This window comes from Numida meleagris, chromosome 4, assembly GCF_002078875.1.
Source record: "Numida meleagris isolate 19003 breed g44 Domestic line chromosome 4, NumMel1.0, whole genome shotgun sequence".
Lineage (NCBI taxonomy): Eukaryota > Metazoa > Chordata > Aves > Galliformes > Numididae > Numida > Numida meleagris.
In genome coordinates this window covers 92,783,024-92,804,707 of record NC_034412.1, presented here as the reverse complement: position 1 = coordinate 92,804,707, position 21,684 = coordinate 92,783,024, and the positions used below count along the sequence as shown (strand labels likewise).

At 43.9% G+C, this 21,684-nt stretch overlaps 1 protein-coding gene across 1 annotated transcript; it reads right to left on the bottom strand.

The window, feature by feature from the left end:
• SUCLG1 (succinate-CoA ligase alpha subunit) lies at positions 1,524-16,116 on the bottom strand. The gene is made up of 9 exons (XM_021394135.1): positions 15,960-16,116; positions 10,260-10,363; positions 9,240-9,356; positions 8,501-8,713; positions 8,355-8,412; positions 6,254-6,337; positions 5,294-5,445; positions 4,643-4,831; positions 1,524-3,692 (listed from the first exon to the last, which is right to left on the bottom strand). The coding sequence occupies exons 1-9, from the start codon at positions 16,009-16,011 to the stop codon at positions 3,666-3,668; spliced, it is 996 nt and encodes a 331-aa protein (XP_021249810.1). The 5' UTR covers positions 16,012-16,116; the 3' UTR covers positions 1,524-3,665.

Genomic DNA, 21,684 nt, shown 5'->3' with positions numbered 1-21,684 from the left:
CTGAAAAAGCAGTAATGCATTGGCACAGGCTGCCCAGAGGGGTGGAGGAGTCCCCATCTCTGGAGGTGCCCAAGAACAGGGGAGATGTGGCACTGAGGGACACGGTCGGTGGCATGGTGGGGACAGCCTGGAGTTGGACTTGGAGATCTTGGAGGCTTTTTCCGACCTTAATGATTCTGTGATTCCACGGTTCTAAAAACCTCCCCATCACCATACAGCCGTGGTGCTCAGCACCTGCAGCCCTCAGCCCTGCCCCAAGAGGCACAGCCTGCAGCCAGGTGGCCGCAGCAGCACAGGGCTCCCCATCACTGCCTCAAGAAAACACCAGCAGGTTCCTGCCCGCATGATCTGACTCGCACAGAGTCCCTCTTCAGAAAAGCCTTAATCTAACCTTGACGAGTGAGAGGTGGCAGGTAATGCTTCATTCCACAGTTTCAGTACAGCTAAGAGCTTATTAGTTGGGAATCAGAAGCCAGCCCCTGTGGTCATTCTCAAAACCACAGCGATGTGCCTTAGTGCTCAGATCCCAAGGTTTCCCAGCCTATTTTGATATGCCCATCAGGGCACCCAGCCACCAGCCCTGCGGGGACCAGAGTCAGGGTCAGTCACTGCCCCGGGCTGAAGGACATTTTTTAGCCACTTTCAGACCACCTAATTAGTGGCCTTCTGCCACAGTGCAACCTCTAACCCACTCATCACTGCTGAGGCCCATTAGTGAGCGCTCCCTCCTCACCTTAAGGCTTTAAATCTGCTATTCGATCCACAAAGAATTAAGTTGCATCTCCGATTCAACGAGAATCGCCTACACCATCTCAACACAGCACCCATCCGATTTTAACTAGCACTGTGCCAGAGCAAGCAGGAATCTGAGAGGGTAAAACATAAACCCAAAGGAAGGGGTAAAGAACAGGGGCAAACCTCAGAAACTACCACGACAGCTGCTGAGAAAATCACCACTGTTCTCTCAATAATCCCATACGGTGTGAAGTACATCTTGACTCCTCAGTCTCCATCTTCCAGGAGCCTCTCCCTCCCTTCTGCGGCTCCCAAGCACAAAGACCTTATTTAACCAAAGGAACTGGCATTAATGTTTCCTTTTATTAGTGAGTTTCAATAAATTGAGTAATAAATAACCATTTGCTAGAATCGAGCAAGCATCTTTTTAAGTATAAAGGATACAGAGTAACACTGTCTTCTTCAAAAATATTACATGAAATATTGAAAGATCAGTCACTGACACGTCCTAAAAACACAAGAGGCATAGGATTTATTAGGCGTGGCAAAACTCTTAATTAATCTCAAAAAAAATAGTATATATATAGTTATGGACAGTCTAGATGAAGGAGGACAAGGGGTGGGGAAGGGAGGATTATTTCTTAAAACCTAATGAGAATTTGAACAGCAACATCAGACATACTTCTCTTGCACACAAACCCATTTATTGAGCTGTAAAGTAGCAAGAGGTTAAGGCTCAACACTTCCTTAACTTTTTCCTTTAAAAAAAAAAAAAGAAACCAAAACAATTTTCCAGTTCAGATGACTTGAAATATTTATTCGCAAGCACGTATGGTATTAAAGGGAAGTGAATCTGTTTTTCAAAGAGACATTGTCATCATCAATGACAAATATCAACAGCCTTTTACAAGTGCGCATTTTTAGGCAGCAAGAGAAAATGGAAAAGATTAAGCCTTTCTAGAACAGTCAGCTTTCTTCTCCATCTTCAGATGATCCTCTGCTCCAGGCTGGCTTCCCCAGGCTTGCACAGAACCAGGCAGCTGCTAAGGTGCAGCCCTGAATGTCTGCTGTGAGCATCAGAATCAGGGTCACACTTCTAAATCCTTCCTCAAATACCAACATACGAGGAACACCTCCTCAGGGTAAAATAGTCACTGGAGTTTATGGCTAACTTATAAAATTGCTGGTGCCTCTAAAATGGCTTCCACTGAGCAATCCCTAGCAGGAAACTTACTACACTTCAGTCATCCTGGAAGGTCATTCACTGTAACACTGGTGGCAGTGATGAAGTTCAGGTGGTTCATCCAAAGTGTTCCCCATCCCAAAAGCTGTTGTGGAGAAGCCCACCATTACAGTGAGTTAACTTGGATGCAGGATCACAGGAAGACAGGCTGCAATATCCTGACATTCCCTGGTGAAGAACTGCACTCTTATACGGATTGAGACATTTTGGCATTGATATTTCTTGAGCTAAAGGGCACTGATTTGTCTTTTTTTGCTACAGACCAAATCAGGCGCTACTTGAAAACAAGAGCAGATCTAGTATTCAATTCCTACCTGTTTTCATGGGTTTTATCAAATGATTTACTGCTCAGTGTCGCTCCCAGCTGTCTAGTGAACGCGATGTCAGGTCCATTTTAGCAAATCATGCCAATGCTTTACAGCATCTAACTTCTGCATCCTATGGACTCCATCATCTGACCGTATGTGAAGCGTACTAAATACACATCCGAAACAGCAGGTACATCATCTGTCCTTTTACACGTCTTCAGGGCTTAGCTCTCAGACCTGTAAATGTCAGCTTTGAGATATATGGTCACTGTTTGCATTAGGAAGCAAAATTGCACAGGCGCTTGAGGAGGAAAGCTCACAGTTTTAAACAAAGGACAACACAAGCTTTTGTAACAGCACCTTTATGGAACACAAGGTTAGCTTTAAACAAGTGCCAGGTTACAGAGATTTTCAGTCCTATATATAAAGAAAGCAATCTTGGGTTTAGCCCATCCTGATAAAACGTATAACACTAAGTTATAGGCACTGTGTTTGGGCTATTTCCAAAGTAAAAAAAAAAGGGCTTTCCATTACAGTGCTTGGAGTGGTTAACAAGCAAGATAATTTACTACATTCTTTTCCAGAGATTACTCAATCTTGTCCATTACATCCCAGTGTCACTGGGATTTCAGAACACACAAACAATGCAATCCTAGCTCAGGTTAAAGAGGAAGGTAAGGTAATGTCAGCCATAGAACAAATCATTTTCACAGTTACAATTTTGAATATATATTTGCATGGGAAATTGGACTCATTTTTCTGAATAACAATTCCACCTCTCCACACAACAGAGTTATTTGTCAGTACAGGACTACACTGTGCATGGCTCAGCCTGGAAAAGGAAGTCTGGACTTGAGTCCTAGCCAGCTACGTGGATCAACAAGCAACCCCTTCAGATCCAGCAGCTTTGCTTTAGTGGACGGAAACTTTGGCCTATTGTTCAAACATACTTGTCAGCAACAAACAAGTACAATTTTTGAAAATAAAGCAAACTTATGTGCATAAAAAGTCAGTGCCTTGACCTTTAAAAGCATCTCTATAAGCGACTTTACCTTAAAATGGGCAGTGCTTAAGTTATAAAAGATTCAAGGCTGATTAGTTTCTTTATGATGGCTGAAGAAACGGTTCTGCTTCAGGAATTCAAAACGATGAATCAGGTTTAGTAGTAGATTTATTAATTTGCTGTGATTTACAGTGCAGTGATCACGTCTGAAACGAGGAGACATCAAAACAGGTTTAGCCAAAAGGTTTATGGCTTCCAAGTCAAATTCCATGACCAGCGTCAGTCATTTGGGCAACTGAAGATTAGCAAACAGAAGATAAGCAGAGGCCAGGTGCTGCACTGATGTTTTGGAGACAGTATTCCAAAGTATCTTCTCTTACAGCAATTTCCTTTTCTCAAACTCCTGCAGATAGCAAACAGACATTACAGATGGAAGAAAACAAAAAGGCTTTTATTAGGATTGTATTTTAAATGACTTTGTATTTATCTCAACAAATCTAATTTTAGGAATTAAAAACAAAATTAAAAAATACTAGATACGTGCAAATATTCTCTCACCTCACATTAACTCACTGGCTATGAAAAGCAACAGCGCTAGATTGCAGTGATACCAAGGAACCACTTGCTCCCAGGCATAGCATAAATTGGCTTGAAAAACACTAATTCTCCATAAGAGCTCCAGTAGCATCCTTGCAGTAAAGGATTCAAGCCAGGGATGCAATGAAGTAAAAATTTTCATTTTAGAACAGAAAAAAAGAGAACTGAAGAAGGGAAGACTCCCACAGCAGCCTGTGAAGGTGCTATTATACAGTCATCACAGGAAAAAAAACAAACACTCAGGCAGGTGAACTATGCATCTCCTCTAGCAATGAAACAATGCCTCGCTTTGAAGATGAATTAAGAAAAATGCAAGTAACTCCATCTCACACAGAAGCTTTTCTGCTGTATGCATTCAGCTATAATTCTGAATTAGTACTTAAGAGACATTTCCATACGCCATATCGACTGCACTTTCAAAGAGCATTTTATTATTTTAAATTCATTTGGGTTCTTTGCTTCCTCGGATAGAACCCAGAAAATGCAATTCAACAAGCTGTTGCACTCAACAGCTAAATGTAATCATTTCTGTATTTTGCTGTTCACTTTCCTATAAAGGCAATGTTACGTATAACTACTTCTGCATATCATTTAAGTAATAGCTATAGCTTGTTCATTCAATAGACTTGCTATGCTTAACCAAGCTTAGAGCAACAGAGTACCTGGGTAAGATATGCACTGCCAACTCCTATTCCCTCAAAAGCAGACTCCTGCTCTGTATGAGTGTGTATGTCTACCAGCTTCCAAATCACAAACCTTGTAGATGGTGCTACCCAGCTGAGCAGGGGACATGCTGACGACAACACCAGCGCTCTGAAGAGCAGCAATCTTCTCTTTAGCCCCACCCTTTCCACCAGCAATGATTGCTCCAGCATGACCCATCCGTCTGCCCGGAGGAGCAGTCAGACCAGCAATGAATGACACGACTGGCTTGGCATTTGAACCCTGTCAATAAAGAAAAGACACTGAGTTATGTGGTGGAGGGCGAATGAAAAGCAATTCTAGCTAGCAGATTTAAAATAACACATCTTTGCCTGGCTAGTTGATCTATCAAAGAGCTAGAAACCTCAGACAACACGGAACCATTAGTCTGAGGAGTGTGGAGTACTTTACCTTCTGATAGGCAGCATAACCCAGAAGCAGCACTTTACAAAATACCTCACAAAAAAAGTAATATGTTCCCTACAAATATCATTACAGAATTAAAACATTTAAAGCTGACGCTGCTCTGCAGTTAAACTGAAATTGGGAGCTTCAATCATGTTAAATTTGTCTTATATCAAAGTATGATAGCTTGTATCTTCTGTTCTTTTGTCAGTAGAGGTGAGAAATCTAACTAAGCTTTCTTGATGCAGCAGAAAATGGCTAGCCAGCAACACATTTAGAAGCAAGCTCTTCAAAACTTACGGAATTATTTTCCTTCAAGAAAGCTGCTGCATCTTCTTCAGCATTTCCTCCAATTTCCCCAATCAATATGATCCCCTCAGTATGAGGATCCTTCAGGAAGACATCAAGACAGTCAATAAAATTAGTTCCATTGAAGGGATCGCCTCCAATCCCTGGAAAAAAATGTAAAACTGCATTAAAAAATAACTCAGGATAACGACATTGCATTTACATTAACAGTTTCAAAGTAAATTTCAACATGAAGGTTGAAACTTTGGGAATAACCCAAAGGCTCAAAAGGCAGACAGCTCTTGGAGTGCCAAAGAATCTGCTCTAAATTTCTCCTCCACTACTTCACAAATAGCATGATATCTCATAGAATCATAGAATTAGCAAGGTTGGAAAAGACCCACAAGATCATCCAGCCCAACCATCCACCTACCACCAATAACCCCACTAAACCATGTCTCTCAACACAACATCTAAACGTTTCTTGAACACAAAATCTAGAAGTTAAACATCTGTGAATAATCACCTTCCAAACCAGAAGCCAAGCAACACGTCTTACACAGAGAATCCATACAAGATACAGCAGAGTTAAGACTCCAGCAACAGAATTTTACTGTAAAAAAGTGTGAATGAGCCAACTTGCTCAGAATACCCAATTAAATGCCTAGGAATGCTCTATCCCTTCACATTAATACTAAACTTCCCAGAACAATTTGTTTCAAAACTGATGCCATGTTTGTTGGCAGCTCTCTGCTCAAAGATGTTTTCTAGGCTTTTACTAATTTGACATGGAAATGGTAACAGGAAAGGGTTATATTCTTCACAACAGATAGGGATCTTGTTTCTCAGCATAATGATAAGGCACTTGGCCATTTCTAGGCTTGCAGAAAGAAATTACTTCGGATGTGTTCCTGTGAAGAAAAAGCAAATGAGTCTAACAGGCTGCAACAGGCTGCTTCTGAGGAAACCTACCAACACAGAAAGACTGCCCCAATCCAACCTGCGTTGTCTGATGAACAGCTTCATAGGTCAGGGTTCCAGATCTTGACACAATACCTTTGGGAACAAAGGGAGAAAAACATGACACTAAGTGCGTGACTACAGGTAGCTGTTCTTATATTCGTCAGCATCATCTTAATGAACTGAACATAAGATGTCAGGTTTTCCAGTTATCATTGCCAAAACATGAAAGCTACATAAGATTACATTTGTGCTACGTCTTGGTTGGCATTTTTCACACTTAATTGTAAAGAGATTAAAGCTGCCCAGCAAAGCAGTTATATTGGCTGAGATTGCATTCTTCACACTACCACTTTATCAGGAGAGAATGTTGGAAACAAAATAGACTAATTACCTTGTCCTGTATAAAAGTAGCTTACGCCTTGAACTCAAAACAGGATTGCAACTCAATTAGGTTCCTCCAGAACCCAAAGACACCACATAAAAGAGTTAACATTACTAAGACACTCATTGCTGCAACGTAGTTGCTCTACAATACATATTTAACACTTATATTACTGTATTACAAGAGAACAGAACCCCAGCCAGACCTAACTACATTTTCTACAGCCAAAGTTATGCACTGAGTCGTAGGCTGGGGACAAAATACCTGCATGGTTTCTGTTAATTTTTTAAAGTCAAGATTTTTGTTAACACTATAAGAAGGAAGTTTTTCAGGAAAAACAGACATTTTCTTCCATCTACTTCAACCCATTTAACAAGCAATGTAATTAGTGCATTCCATAAACAGAGGGAAAAACGCACCATTAGACTAACCTTCAGTTTTATCTAGTTTATAGCACAGAAGAGTGCAGATGTCTATCAGCAAAGACTGTGACTATTTTTATAGCTCACATCCCAAGATTATCAAACGATTCTTGGATGCCTCACAGCAAGAGAAAGCTGGGGAGCATTCCACCAGAGGTCAGTGTTAGAAGTTGGGAGGATGGCAAAGTTCACATCTTCATTCCCTGGCTCTTGGATCACTATCGAAAATGTTTCTAGCAGTAGCAGGACATCAGGATTTCAAACATCCTTTTGCATTTGATGTGCAAAAGATTCATTCATTCAAATTAAATGGTCCTGTGACTCTAAGACAGTTCCAGCAGATGCTCAAGATCTTAACAGAACTTGGATTCAGAAGAAAGCTCGAGTGACAATGTAAACTGTAACAGTTACAGTCATAGAGCAAAGGCTTGATGTTATCCAGAATGGGAATAACTGCAGTGCTCTGATTTTTCAATTTCAGGTTTGACATACGTGCTAATGCTTCCTCCATTCCAGTATTCACTAGATACAGCTTATTCCAAAGTCAGAATTGGTCAAACAGAAGAGAGAGTTCTTCATGTTAGAACAACTACCCTGAGTATACTTAGTTCAAGTACACTGACCAGCTTTCCCCACAACAAACACATTAAGGGTGCTGTGTTCAAGTGAAATGAGCTATCCCACTGGCAGATAATGGCAGTGTATGCTGCTTACAATGTTTCTGAAGATCTATTTATTAAAGTAGCAATGTATGGTTTGGAGGACTTTTAAAATAATGCAATGCAGGAGTTACAATCTATTCTCACTTCCACAGTTTAGGACAAGGAACCAATAGAAATCAAGACACAACACTTGCATGCTACAGGGTTTGCAACTAACATGTGATTATGAACAATTCACTGCCTCTCTGATCTCAGCTCCCCTGTCTGAGAAGCGTGTGTGCTTGTCAATTCCACTCACCCTGCTAAAACTGCCTGAATTCTCACGTTAGAAAGTTCTTTGTAATCTCTTCTTTTTGGAAGTACGCTCAAATTATGGTGTTAAGGAAACCGAGTCCATCACATTACCTAAGGAATCTTTCCCAATTGTTTTGCCTCTGTCAGCACTTCGTGACGAACAGAGTATGCTGAAAGACTTTGGCCTTCAGGATTCCTAATGGGGAAGCTCACTTACAAACTAAAGGACAGACAAAGTGTTATACAGCGTGTTAAGTGCCTTCTGGGCAGGATGAGATTAGCCTTGTGGATGAGAATACTAGAGTCCCAAACTTTACTTTTAGACGACGCACAAATATTCAAAAACTCACCAATTCTTCCCTTCTTGTGAATGTGACCGGGCATGATACCAATTTTACACTCTCCAGGCTAAAGAAAGAATGGGAGAAGACAGATCAACCATTCATACCATCACTAAGAATGGTTCAGCCTCGGAGCAAATGCAGAAGTTACTTACATTGATGACACCAGGGCAGTTCGGGCCCACGAGTCGAGTCTTATTCTGCCGAATCAGTCTGTGTTTAACCCGAACCATGTCCTGCTGGGGAATCCCTTCAGTAATGCAAACAACTAAGGGCATTTCCGCATCGATTGCTTCATTGATCGCAGCAGCAGCAAATGGAGGAGGTACATATATCACCGTGGCAGAAGCACCAGTCTGTTCTTTGGCCTACAAGGACAATAATTAAAAAGGTGTCAAGCATTTAATGGGCCCAAAGAGAGCATCTGATTACTAGTCACTTAAAGTATGTCCACTGCAAGCACAAATGAAGTAAATAGATATACACCAGTTTACCATAATCATGCAAGTGTTAAATTCACTGAAGATGGATGTACACGGTGCAAGTGAAACCTAAGCACTATCTGAAAAGGGGCTCCCCTAAAAACGCCCTTAGATAACACTTTGCCACAATTTCATCATACAAAGCAGAATCAATGAGAAACTAGCTACAGGCATAAAATATAAGCCTACTGTGAAGAGAAGTCATTTGCATTGCTGAGTGTGAAGATCACAGCGGAAGGCAAACCTCACGCTTGACCACACTGAAAGCCTCTCTTACAAGGCTTCTATTTCATTGCTTGCATTGTGACATCCAAGGTTCAAATTTGTCTCTTCACTATGAGGGATGGAAGCATTCAGCAACATCAGTTCTTGGACTGAACTGTCCGCTCCTTCAGTCACTGCTACAAATTACCTCCTTCACAGAATTGAACACAGGCAGACCCAGATGTGTTTTTCCACCTTTCCCTGGAGAAACTCCTCCAACTAGATTGGTGCCATAGTCCAACGCCTGTTGACTGTGAAAGGTGCCCTAAGAAAGAAGAAGAAGAAAGTTAAAACGCATACAATAACAAATAAAATGTGAAAAAAGCTGACAACTACAATTCTGAAGACAATTTATTACGCTTAAATTTACAATGAGAAGAGGTGATTTCACTCCAAATAAACAATCAGCTATTTCGAAGAGCGCATCAACTTGTTTTAAATCAATTCAGAATACGTTCAGCTTTTTGGTTTTAAATTGAAGCACAGTGGCTGCACACTAAAGAACAGTTTGTTCTGCACTGCCAATACACCTGTAGACATAGCAGCCACATTTTGTTTTCCACACCAGTTATGGCAGATGACAAATACAATAACGAAACAGAAGAAATTACCATTCTCATCCATGACTAGATGACAGATTTAGTAAAAGTAGTCTTCTCCCCTTGCAAACGTGTAGAAGAGTGGATGTGAGAAAATTATTAAACATCCTGAAATTAAAACAATTTTTTTCCACAGGCATCAATGTTCACAGGCATTTGTGAAAGATGCACTTTAAGAACTGAAAGGTTTTAGTAGCTTTTAAAGCTTGTGAAGGAAGCAAGTCTCCCTTTACAAAGAAGCCCTTTCAGCTGTACAGAGCTTAAGGCTTAAGAGCAAAGCCAACTACGAAAATAAAAATAAAATCAAGAATCAGAACACAGTTGGCTCGAAAACAAGTTTTAAGTTTGCACACTGAAAAAATAAATCTATAGTTTATTGACATTAAGAAAAAAAGCTATTTGGATAGGGGAGTGGGAAACTACACAGCCAAAGGGATGTCCTCGACCACAAAGGCCTGCTTCCAATCAGCAAAGAAAAAACTATCATCTCTTTTATGCATTACTACATTTTATGGCCAAATAACTTTCTGCACCAGATGGGTGAGAGAAGAAATAGTTCACATACGTACCTGCTTGCCTGTAAAACCCTGACAGATAACCTTTGTGGTTTTGTTAATATACAGATTTTTCCTTGATGCTGAGTAGGAGCAGTGTCGTACTCCATTCTGGTGCACTAGAGAAAGGCAGAAAAGAGAAAGCAAACCATTAATCCACTGCCCTGTTATGCTCCACGTTAAAAAACGTCCTATCAAATAAGTACATATATATACTTATGTTTTCATGTGTAGATGAATGGATCCAATTGGTCACGTTTTTAAAAGCAACTCTGAAAGTTCTTCAGTGTTCGTGAGTTGTTTTTCTAAGATGTTTAATATCTGTCATTTATTCTGCCACTGTGATTACTCAGTTTGCTGAGGGTCAGACCATGCATTTCACATAGCCCCACTTCACACCAGAACCCCAGTCAGGACAAACAACAGATGCAAACATGACCTACTGCTTTCATTTGCAAACGAACACGTCTCTGTCCCCTATGAATTTCTGCAAAGTGAGAAAGGAGAACTAAAACCCCAAGTTTCTAGAAAGGAAGCAAAAGCTACTACACAGAACAAGTATCCTTCAGTATCCACTGTTGACTCAAGAATGGGATGACTGTTAGCAGGACCCAACTTTTGGAGGAGAAAAAAAAAAAGCAACCAGACTGACACACGGCTCCTTCTTCCTCCATACCATAAAAGCATTTCTACAGCCCCAGTTCAGCTGTCCATCCCATATCTATTTTCAGATATTTATAACCTTTCAGAAAAATGTTTTCAAAAGCTTCAGCTGACTGATTCTCAGCTTTCAGACACATACATGGATATATTTTTCAAGGAGAAGAAGCTTTCAGGTCTTTTCTTTTTTGTACTTTGATAGCCTGGAAAAGATTTATTCTTCTGCACCGATAACTGAAAAACAGCTTAAATTCCCAAACTTTTTATGGATTTGCCCTTGAAAGTACCTCATACATGACTGAATAACTTTGGTTTAGAGAAAATACAGCTGGCTTAGAAAAGCCTGGCTATAGGTGTGAGCAGTTTGCTGACTTCTGATAGAGGAAGCTTGGCATGGGCATGTCTCCATGGTGCAATACATTTTGAAAGAAATGAAGAAAAAAACCAATCACTTTGTGCTTTCTGGTCTGGATTAGGATGAGAGATTTTTATTATTCTTTATACGTGGCACAATACAGCTCTCTGTTTCCCTCTGTGGCCTTGTCTGAAGTCGAGAAGTTTCTCCCTGGCCTCCAGCACAGCGGGAACAGCACAGGTATGGCTTGAGATGAAGCTCTGCTGTACGTGGCACAGGCTGCAAGTCCTGGGTGCAAACAGCTGGCGATTCAGGCAGCTAAGACAGACACGAGATGAGAAGGAAACAGGTGGAGATGGAAACGGCGAGCCCAAGTTCACAGCAGGTAAGAGTCAGAAATAGAACCCAAGTCTCGATTTCCAGCTAGGACTTTCATTCACCAGCTCGTCCTGTTTCACAGCTTCCAACTGCTCTTCAAGCAATTGCTTCTGATAGAATAAATGAGGGTTCCTCAGTGTAAGCCATGTGCCCTCAGGAAGGAAGGACAAGAAATCATTTACTCTTCTGCTTGCAAAGCTTCAGCAACAAGCCAGTAAAAGCCAGCCACACTGCTGACACTACGTTAACGCACAGCCCTAACTTACAGGCCAAGCTGCAACAGTGCAGGCTTTGTGTAAAGCCACAGAGCACAAGGACAAGTCTTAGCAAACCCAGATCCAGTCAAAAGCACAGTGGAAATGCTGTATGTTGTCAAATCAGAGGTCTAACACTAATATCACTGTGTTCAACGAAGGCCTGTAATGCACGTCCAGAAAAGCAGAATATGGTGCTAGGTAATCTTCCTCAGGTAAGCCCTTTTGCTTCTGCCACATCGTTTTATGATTTGGATAGTTTGCATTTGTAGATAAGGGAAAAAAATCTGATTTAAAGCAATATAGCCTGAGTTACCTTTGCACAGTTTATCCCAGCAGCACAGATAGCAGGGCTCAATCTCTTCCTAACTCAAACTTTGCAGAGTTGGAAACTTGTTACTTTCAGTGCTTCTCACACGATTCCCTAAAGCTATAGACAGGAATCCAAATCAGAGTGCTTCCCTCTTGCCCACATTCATCCTGGACCAAAAAAAGTTTGGAAGTTGAGGAAGCATCTGAAGGTGCTCACAGAATAGCACAACAGGAAAGCAAGGGAAAGCAGCAGAGACTGCTTTCCAGAAGGAACTGAGCAGGCAGCTCCATTACCAGGAGAATGACAAGTAGTAAATGACATTCTCCCACTGTCGCTTCTTGAAATGGCCTGGGAGCTTGGAGATGAAGGATGATGCCCCTCTGCCTTTCTATTTCCTACGTAAGGAAAGAAGAAAGCCTTAGAAAATAGATGGGCTCCAGTACAAATGGGAAAAATGGACTTCAGGGAAAAGTCAGAGAAAGGAATCAAGTACAAAGAGCACCAGTGGAAACACTGGAAGTTTTTTCCCCATCTCCTTCCTCTGCCTACAAACGTTGGCTGGAAGAGGACAGAACAGCAGCAGCTCTGGATAGCTTCTGACAACACAGAATATACACAGGGGAAAAAAAAAAAAAAAAAAAAAAAACAAGCCGAGCGAAGACCAAAGTGCTGCAGCGAAATTTCCAAGCTAGGAGTTTGAGATTTGACACAATTTCTCATCCCAGTCCTTCCTGAGGTTTAGGTCATCATTATTAGGCCATATTCACACACGCGTACTTTGAACAATCATCCACCTTCTCCCAAACCTGCCAGCAGAGTTCAGCCTTCAAGATATCGACTGCACTAGCACAAGATGATCCTTATTGACCGAGGAGGTTTCGTGCTACTGAGGGATTGCTCAGAATACCTTACTCCTTGTCTGAAAGAGGATTATATGGTCAGGGCAGGATTTCTAGCTACTGCTCCCCAGCTGCTTTTCCCTCACTCTTCCCTTACCAAACTCCTGTTAATTATGGAAAACCTCATCTATGAACACAGCGTAGGAGCTTAGGAAATAATTAAACCAGATCATAAAAGGACAGATGTGATGACTACATTACACACACCGCATTACACAGAAAAGTAAGACTAATGGGCAAGCAACGTTTAGAACACTTTCACTTCCTTCAACACGCCTCTGTTCCCTAATCAAAAACCCCCAGTCGTTGCAATGGACATTACTGACTGGGCCATGGAGTCACAACAGCATTTGAAAGAGAAGTTTCCTCCCAAATTTAAGAAGTTGAAACAGCAAGAGGAAAACAGGCACCGTTCTTCCAGCACAACAAACTTATTCCTCCATATCCTTCACTGCAGATGCATGCAGCTGAAGGGCTGGGAGCTCTCCTCCCCCCAGCCCTGCTCACACTAAAACACCAAATTCTTCAGTCTGCATCATTATTTCCACGGCAATTCTTTGCCAGAGCTATGCCCATAATTTACTTTCATTATTTGATCTAAGAGCTTCCCAAAGCCTTCGATCCCACCCAGAACGTAACATCCCAAATTGAAGGTTTCAGCAGACTTTTAACATTTTACTAAGAGGAGTGAACCAGAAAAACGCCTCAAATGAAGGAATATTTCATCTTTCAGGAGCTTCTTTAAAAGAGCCTATAAACTGTCATGAACAGAACGCCTCTTGAATCACTCAGTCTACCCCTCCCCTTATACCCAAAAAGCACCTTAAGCACTCTTCCCTCAATCTGTTTTACTGCTGTTTGTAAAGGGAATGAAGTGGGGTTTTAAACATGTGAAAATCTGTAAAAAATTAGCTTTGCTGGAGTATAAATTAACCGACAGCCGAGATGCTACACGCCCACCCTCCATCTGAACCAATGCTCACTGGACTCACAGGAGTGAGTTCAAAGAGCTCAGCTGACAGACAGTGACCCTGTACTGAGGCAGCACAGCTTTCCACTGTTGCTTATGGGGGGGGACACGAGGCAGGAAGGGATACTTGGGGCACACTAGGTGTGCCACAGCACCAAAGCCTAAAGCACTGCAGAATCACATTACAAGTCCCTGACCTACGAGTTAACATTTGAAGCATAAAGCTTTGCTTATGTGGAGTTCCAGCGAAATCAGTTCAGCTTAATTTTGCCCATTTGTTGCTGGCTGCAAGATGCAAAGTTAACACACCAATTCCTCAGTGTAAGACTCCGAGAAACACCTCTTGTGCTTCGACATACCCATACTGATTTCAGTAGAGGATGCAGCATTAACTGCGTAAAAAAAGCACAAAGAAAGAAAAATAAAGTTGTTGGTTTTCTTTTTCTAATATATTTATTATGAACTTCAAAGCCATGCATACAAAGGCTTTCCAGCTGAAGACTTAGCCTCAGGTTGCTTGTGGTTTCCCCAGTTAATGCATAAGGTTCTTACTCTTGACAACAGGAACCAACTGCATGCAGTTATATCGTAATCACATAACTTAGGGGCTTAAAGAGGACTCCAACCCAAAGCACTGCTCAAAGCGAGCAGCTCCAACTCATAGAACACCATATGGTTTGGGTTGGAAGGGACCTTAAAGTTCATCCAGCCCATTGCCATGGGCAGAGTTGCCCCTCACCAGCTCAGCCTGCCCCGGGCCCCATCCAGCCCAGACTTGAGCACCTCCAGGGATGGGGCACCCACAGCTTCTCGGGGCAGCAGTGCCAGGGCCTCACTGCCCTCTGTGTAAAAAATTTATCCCTAAAATCTCACCTCTTACTGTTTAAAGCCATTCCCCCTTGTCCTTTGTGAAAAGTCAGTCCTCCTCCTGTTTATCTGCTCCCTTCAAGCACCAGAAGGCCGCAATAAGGTCTCCCCAGAGCCTTCTCTTCTCCAAGCTACATAAGCCCAGCTCCCTCAGCTTGTCCTCACAGGAGATGTGCCCCAGCCCCCTGACCACCCTTGTGCCCTCCTTGGGACCCACTCCAACAGCTCCACATCCCTCTTGTGCTGGGGGCCCCAGGCCTGGACACAGTACTCCAGATAGGGACTCAAAAGGGCAGAACAGAGGGGGACAATCCCCTCCCTCACCTGCTGCTACCTTTTGTTTTGATGCAGCCCAAAGTAGTTACTCCACCAGCTTCCTTAGGCCTCCAGAAGTTCTGATTATTTCTGGGGATGTCACGGAGAGAACAACCTTCCCAGCTCCCCATACAGCATCTCTCACAGTGAAAACTTTCCCTCCCTTTTAAAACTACTCTGGTGGAACTCAAGGAGCGCTTGGACACTCCAATTAGACACAGGGTTTGAGCTTTGGGTGGCCTTGTCCGGAACCAGGAGTTGGGCTCCATGATCCGTGTCGGTCCCTTCCGAAAGGGAAACTGTATCACTCCGACTCCAGCTCTCCATGCTGCCCGAAAGAGCGCGACTTCGGCTCCTCCGCACCACCGCCACACCACAGATGAAGCTGCCCCAGAGCCCAGCGCCGGGCTCCCCCTCCTCCATCCCGAGGAACTCCAGCTCCCCGGGGCGCGGCTTCTCCTCACCGCCTCTCAGAGCGATGCCCGCCGCCCAGTCCCTCTCTCCCCTCCCCGGGTGACCTTGCCCCGCCGCAGGCCCGGCCCCGGCGGCGGGAGGAGGAGGAGGAGGAGGAGAAGGAGGCGGCCGGGTTCCCCCTTAGCGCAGGCCCCGCGGCCTACTCCGGAGCGGCGGCCGCGGGGGGAGCCGGTTGCCAAGCAGCGGGGAAGGCCCCGGAGCGCCGTCGAGGGGCGTGGGCCGGTACTCACGGCGGAGGAAGCGGCCCAGGAGGCGAGCGGCCGCGGCGCTGCAGTGAGACATCGTCCCCTCCAATGACACCGGCCCGGCGGCCCTGCACGGCGCCTGAGTACTGCCCACCCCGGCGCGGCGCCGGGCAGCCCCGCGCGGCGATTGGCTCAAGGGGAAGGCCCTCCGCGCGGGATCAGCCAATCAGAGGGGAGCTGAGGGGCGGGAGTGATCGCGGGGGATTGTGGGGGCTGTAGTCCGCGGCGCCTCGCTTAGCTGGGGGCTGCGCTGTGGCTGCCCGCCCGCCGCCGGGCCCGCGAAGGCAGCCCTGAGAGCTCCTCTAAGATCATTAAGTCCAACCCCAGCCCGTCCCCAGCATGCCCACTAACTCACGTCCCACATCTTCAGAGTTCCCAAATCACCTCCAGGGACCGTGACCCCACCACCTCCCTGGGCAGCCTGTTCCAATGCCCTACCACACTTTCTGATAAATTTTTCATAATATCCAACCTCAACCTCCTCCAACACAACTTAAGGCCATTACTGTAGCCCTATCACTGTTACTTGGGATCCCCAGCTCACTACAATCTCCTTCCAGGCAGCTGTAGAGAGCCATAGGGTCTCCCATGAGCCCCCATTTCTCCAAACAGAACAATCACAGTTCCCTCATGTTGACGCAAGTCATTATCCCCCTAAAAGTTTCAGGGTACAGAAACCAGCTCTGCTCACTTGGACATAAGAAGAAATAAGCCCGGTTTTGATTGGTTTAAGGCAGCGGCTTTGTTCCTAGCAGAGAACACTCTGTTCCACCAACATTAATTTAGATGATTTAATCAACTACTTCGAAAGAAACCATTCAACCCAGGGAGAAACAATAGAGCAATGAGCAGCACTCAGGTGGCACTGACAGGGGCTCCCCTGCACCGCTCAGGACAGACTGAGCTCTGGCTCAGTGTGGGGCAGCCAAAGGGTTGAAAAAAAAAAGCTGTGGGATTTAATCTCTGAACAATGCTTTTCAGCCATTGCAAAAAGGGGTGGGTCTTTCCCTAATACATTTTTAAGCGCACAACCTCGTTTTAAGAGCAACACAGATCTTAGAGCTGAACCTTAGGGAAATCGCACACGCAGCAACAAGCTGAATCCCAGTGAAAACATCTTTTTGCTCTCTCACTTAGAGTTGAGCTTTGATCTTGTTTGAAAGCAGATCTTCATGATGTTAAACACAGGACTTTCTGCCTCGTATCTGTCTGAGGAGGGCTCGACCTTCAGATAGAAAAAAAAAACAACCCAAAGGAGTAGAGTATCGCGTTAATGTTTACCTATCTAGGAACTCCAGCAGTAGCATAAGATAAAACCACACTGCCTGCTCACATTTTCCCTTTCCTAGATCTTTAGATGAAAAAGATTCGCTGCAAGCACAAAATGTGACTTCTTTTGATACTCCCTTAAAACTACTGGTAAAATGTTTTTCTTTCCTTTGCTTACATCTTGGTTGGACAGTTGTGGGACTTTGGTGCTTGGGCTCTGCACACTTCCCTGGGGCCATCACAGAAATTAGTCAATACCTCCCAGCCTTGGCTTCTTCTGTATAAGAAAAGGCAATGCTAATGCTTTGCTTCCATCATCTGCCAAAATGTGAAGTGCAAATAAATCACCCTTAAACATCTGGATTTACTAGCACCAAGAACAGGCTTTTCTCACTCTGCTGGAAAACCCTGCATTTTCCAGGGTGTCCTGTTCGCGCTCCAGAGCCTATGTCTGGTATCTCAAACTGGAAGAGGGTAGATTTAGACTAGATATCAGGAAGAAATTCTTTACTGTGAGGGTGGTGAGACATTGGAACAGGTTGCCCAGTGAGGCTATGAATGTCCGTCTCCTCCCTGGAAGCATTCAAGGCCAGGCTGGATGGGACTTTGAGCAACCTGGTCTAGAGGGAGGTGCCCCTGCCTATAGCAAGGGGGTTGGCACTACATGATCATAAAGGTCCCTTCCAGCCCAAACCATTCTATGATTCTATGAGTACTTCCACAGCATATACACAGACTGTGCTCCAAGTACTAGCACACAGAAACATCAGGATAGAATTGTCACCTGCATCAAACGCCCATGTCTCTCTTTCCCATGAACCTGAGATGGGTACAGAAAGTGCCTGCCAGGCTCACCTTCTCCATTCCCACAGGTAACTCTCTGCTAGCACACACAGCATTCCATTTCCCATACACACATTTCCATGCATGAATCCACATATCTCTTCTTCTGGATTTCCTGCAGACCTGTTGTATGGGATTGTTGCTTGTGGACTGGCATCTAGTGCAGCTTGAGACACCCCACAGCAGCCCATCCAGCTCCTCCCTGCCCCTCCAGGAAGGCCTGGTTTTCCCTTAAGTCCCAATCAGCCAGGCTTCTGCAGGTGCCTCAGGTACCATAGGGCATCCCAGGCAGCACTCAGCACCTATATTTAGGCACTGGACAAGAGCCTTTGCTGTCCAAATGGCGTGCAGCTTGGGAGGAAATTCAGGTCCTATAGGCCAGGTGAGTACATACGTGCTGTCCCAGCTCTTGTGCCCTTAGAGACCTTGTTGGTGCCATCAGCGGCAACAGAACAGCAGTTCCTGCAATGTCTGCAGGTACTGCTATAGCAACTGTCTATAGGCCCAAAAAGGTTGTGGGTGCCCCATCCCTGGAGGTGCTCAAGGCCAGGTTGGATGGGGTCCCGGGCAGAGTGATCTAATGGGGGGCAACCAACCCATGGAAAGGAGTTGGAAGTGGATGGGCTTTAAGGTCCGTTCCAACCCAAGCCATTCTGTGATTCTATGATTTATCCAGTGGGAGAATTAGCCTTTCGCCCAAAGGAAAAATATTTTGTGCAAATGGAAGGGGGTTTTGTGCTTCCAACAAATAGCTGACAACATAAATAGAAAGTGTCCTGCCTCCTTTAAAGTGAAGATTTTTCTTTGTGGTTTTTTCTTCTCTGTGTTTTTTCTTCTTCCTGGCTCAGCAGCACGCAGAGAGAGCTCCATGGGACCAAGTTAATGTTCCTCTGAAAGTCTTTGCTTCAGAATCAGTTCTTGAAAGCAAGCATCTACAAAATGTGTCTGAACTAAATGCAGAGAGTCTGAGCCTCATTTTGCACACTTAGGGTTAAATGTGGAGCACCAGCACTGAAATGTCTCCTGCTGCAGCACTTCAGACCTTGTGGCCTCTCTGAGATTTCTGTTTTGTTCCTGTTTTATATCACAGCTTTCACTGAATGTTCCTATTCTTACATACCTGATGTTGTTTAATAAACTTCATAGAATCATAGAATCATTAAGGTTGGAAAAGGCCACTAAGATCATCTAGTCCAACCATCAGCCCATCCCCATTGTTTTTTTCCTATTCATCCCTACAGTAGTTTTGGCACTGGTGAAAACCCACAGAATGGCATTCAAATCTCTCCTTTAAAGCATTTTCTTCTACTTTCGTCTTCTGGGAAACCTTTCTGAATTAGTTGTGCCGGAAAAGCAATGGATGGCTGAACAACCCTACACCTCCACTGACTAAAATGATGATTTTTACTTTTCCCGTAGCTCCATCGTAGAGGAAAATTGCAGGCTGGGCATGAAGGCTTCACCGTCAAATATCCATATCGTCATATTTAGAGTGGGTATTTTTGTCTGAGTTGAAATAGCCACAAGTGCCACTAGATGTCACAGCTGCTTCATTGTTTTAACTCTTCTCCCAGGGCTCATACAGGTTTGGCTGAAGAGCAAAAGCAAGGACTGTGCAGCAAAGCAGAACCAGGCTCCTGTCCTTAGGCTGCCGCTGGACAGTGCTTGAGGACTGGCTTTTCTTGAGTAATGATTTCATGCCCTGCTGAAATCTTCAACCTGCTCGGGCTGAAGGGAACCTGCAGGAAGCAGAAAATCGGGGAGGGGAAGGGGACATTGGAAGGGAGCGAAAGGCTTTGCTGAAGGCAGGAAATCAAAGTCACTGCAAGGATATGGCCTTCCTCTCTATGCTGATAATTTCACTGTTGGAAAAAAAGTCACTTCTCTACACTTTTTCTGGGATTAACTAATGGTATTTACCTTGGTGCTGTTGATGCTTGCCAGTTGGAGCTCATGAAGACCTGCTTCCCCCTGCTGAGATAGTTAAGTTGTAAGTTAATAGTTAAGAAATAGTTAAGAAATAACAAAAACATCAAGCAAACATAATTAGGCCAAACTCAGGACATTTTCTCTCAAAGGGAGCTAATTTTAGTACCAAACTGCTGCAGAGATTGGCTGCATCCCTGCCCTATTCATGGCAGAAAGGCAAATCACTGCAGCACGAAGGAGCCAAGTGAAAGGCAGGGGAAGAATATTCTTCCTCGCTTCTCAGAGCAGTCTGATGTCTGTCTCCTCTCACGTCACCTGTAGGAACCTGTTCACTCTCCAGATTTAGTTCTGAGGTTCCACAGGAGGATACATCTTTTCTGGAGGTTGGTTCAAACTAATTATCTCCCGCAAACCTCCAGAGAATTTTTCTCCTCCTGAAGACACCGCAGTTAGAGCACCAGCCTGTGCCATCACTCTGCACGTGAAAGTCATAACAAAGCTGGAGAGAATTAATTCCTTTATTCACTCTGTTGTGACCAATAATTGCGCCTGTGGATTCTGTTTTCACTCCACTGACAACACTTATGTTACAAACAAAAGCAAAACCGAATTCCTGTGAAATTGCTATTAAAGCATTCCCTTAAGGGAAAAGCAAAAATAAAAACAAGGAAAAAAAAAAAAGAATGGAAAAAGAAGACTAAAGTGACTGGGAGAACAAACTGCACCCACATTATAAAGTGCAGGGGACATTTCCTGCAAATGTTCTCCCTGTGCTGAATTTGCACAATGTACTTCTCATGAGAAATTGTTAAGAGAAGTCAGGTGTAGTTCAGGAAATAGCTAAAGTCAATTTCCAAAATGACTCTGTTTAGCTGGCTTCTGTGGCTGTATGTCATCATTCTAACCTTGCCCCAAACACCTTGGCTGCAAATCTCCTGTTCTGCAGGAGGCTGCTACCAGGCTGTTGGAGGACCCATCACCCATGGAAACCTCACCTGGCATCTCTACAAACAGCATCCCTATCTCCTGGAAAAAAGCAGCATCTGGCAGGACATGGTTTGCTACAAAAGCAGCCTCTAAATTTTAGCTTTGATACAAAAGTCACCACTCTTCTATCCCTGGAGACACTCAAGGTCATGCTGGATGGGGTTCTGTGCACTGATGGAGCTGTAGCTGTCCCTGTTCATTGCAGGGGGGCTTGCAAGGGGGTTGCAATCTCCCAATCCCAAGTATGGAGGAGGGCCACATTGTTCATCATACATTCCCAGTTGCACATACCCAGATGACAAAATATGATTTGGGTTGAATATGCTCTTGCAGCAGGAGGAAATTTGTACCTTCTGCAGTGATTCTTCCAATGTTGCTCATCATTTTCTACCATAGGACCGTCCACTGTGCCCATGCATGCCATGTGGCAGATTGGAACAGATGGCAGTGCCCCAAATTGCTCTTTTATATATACATGTATAAATATATATATATATTATAGTTCCTGCTTGGTTAGACTGGAGTAACTAGGTTGATGTCATGGTCTTTTGGATATGGCTTTTAATGATAAATACCCAAGATGAGGGAAAAAATTAGATGTCCATTAAACTAAGATTTAAAATAGCTAATTAAAGTAACAGCTGATGCATAGCTAAACAATAGTTAAACTAAATAGCTGGTG

Bases quoted from the DNA above. Each gene is read 5' to 3' on its own strand.
- SUCLG1 (XM_021394135.1), bottom strand. From the start codon at position 16,011: ATGTCTCACTGCAGCGCCGCGGCCGCTCGCCTCCTGGGCCGCTTCCTC. The intron at 9,357-10,259 runs GTACGTATGTGA...CTTCTTTCTTAG, and splicing joins AGGGTTTTACAGGCAAGCAG to GGCACCTTTCACAGTCAACA. The intron at 4,832-5,293 runs GTAAGTTTTGAA...CTTTATTGACAG, and splicing joins TCTTGAAGGAAAATAATTCC to GGTTCAAATGCCAAGCCAGT.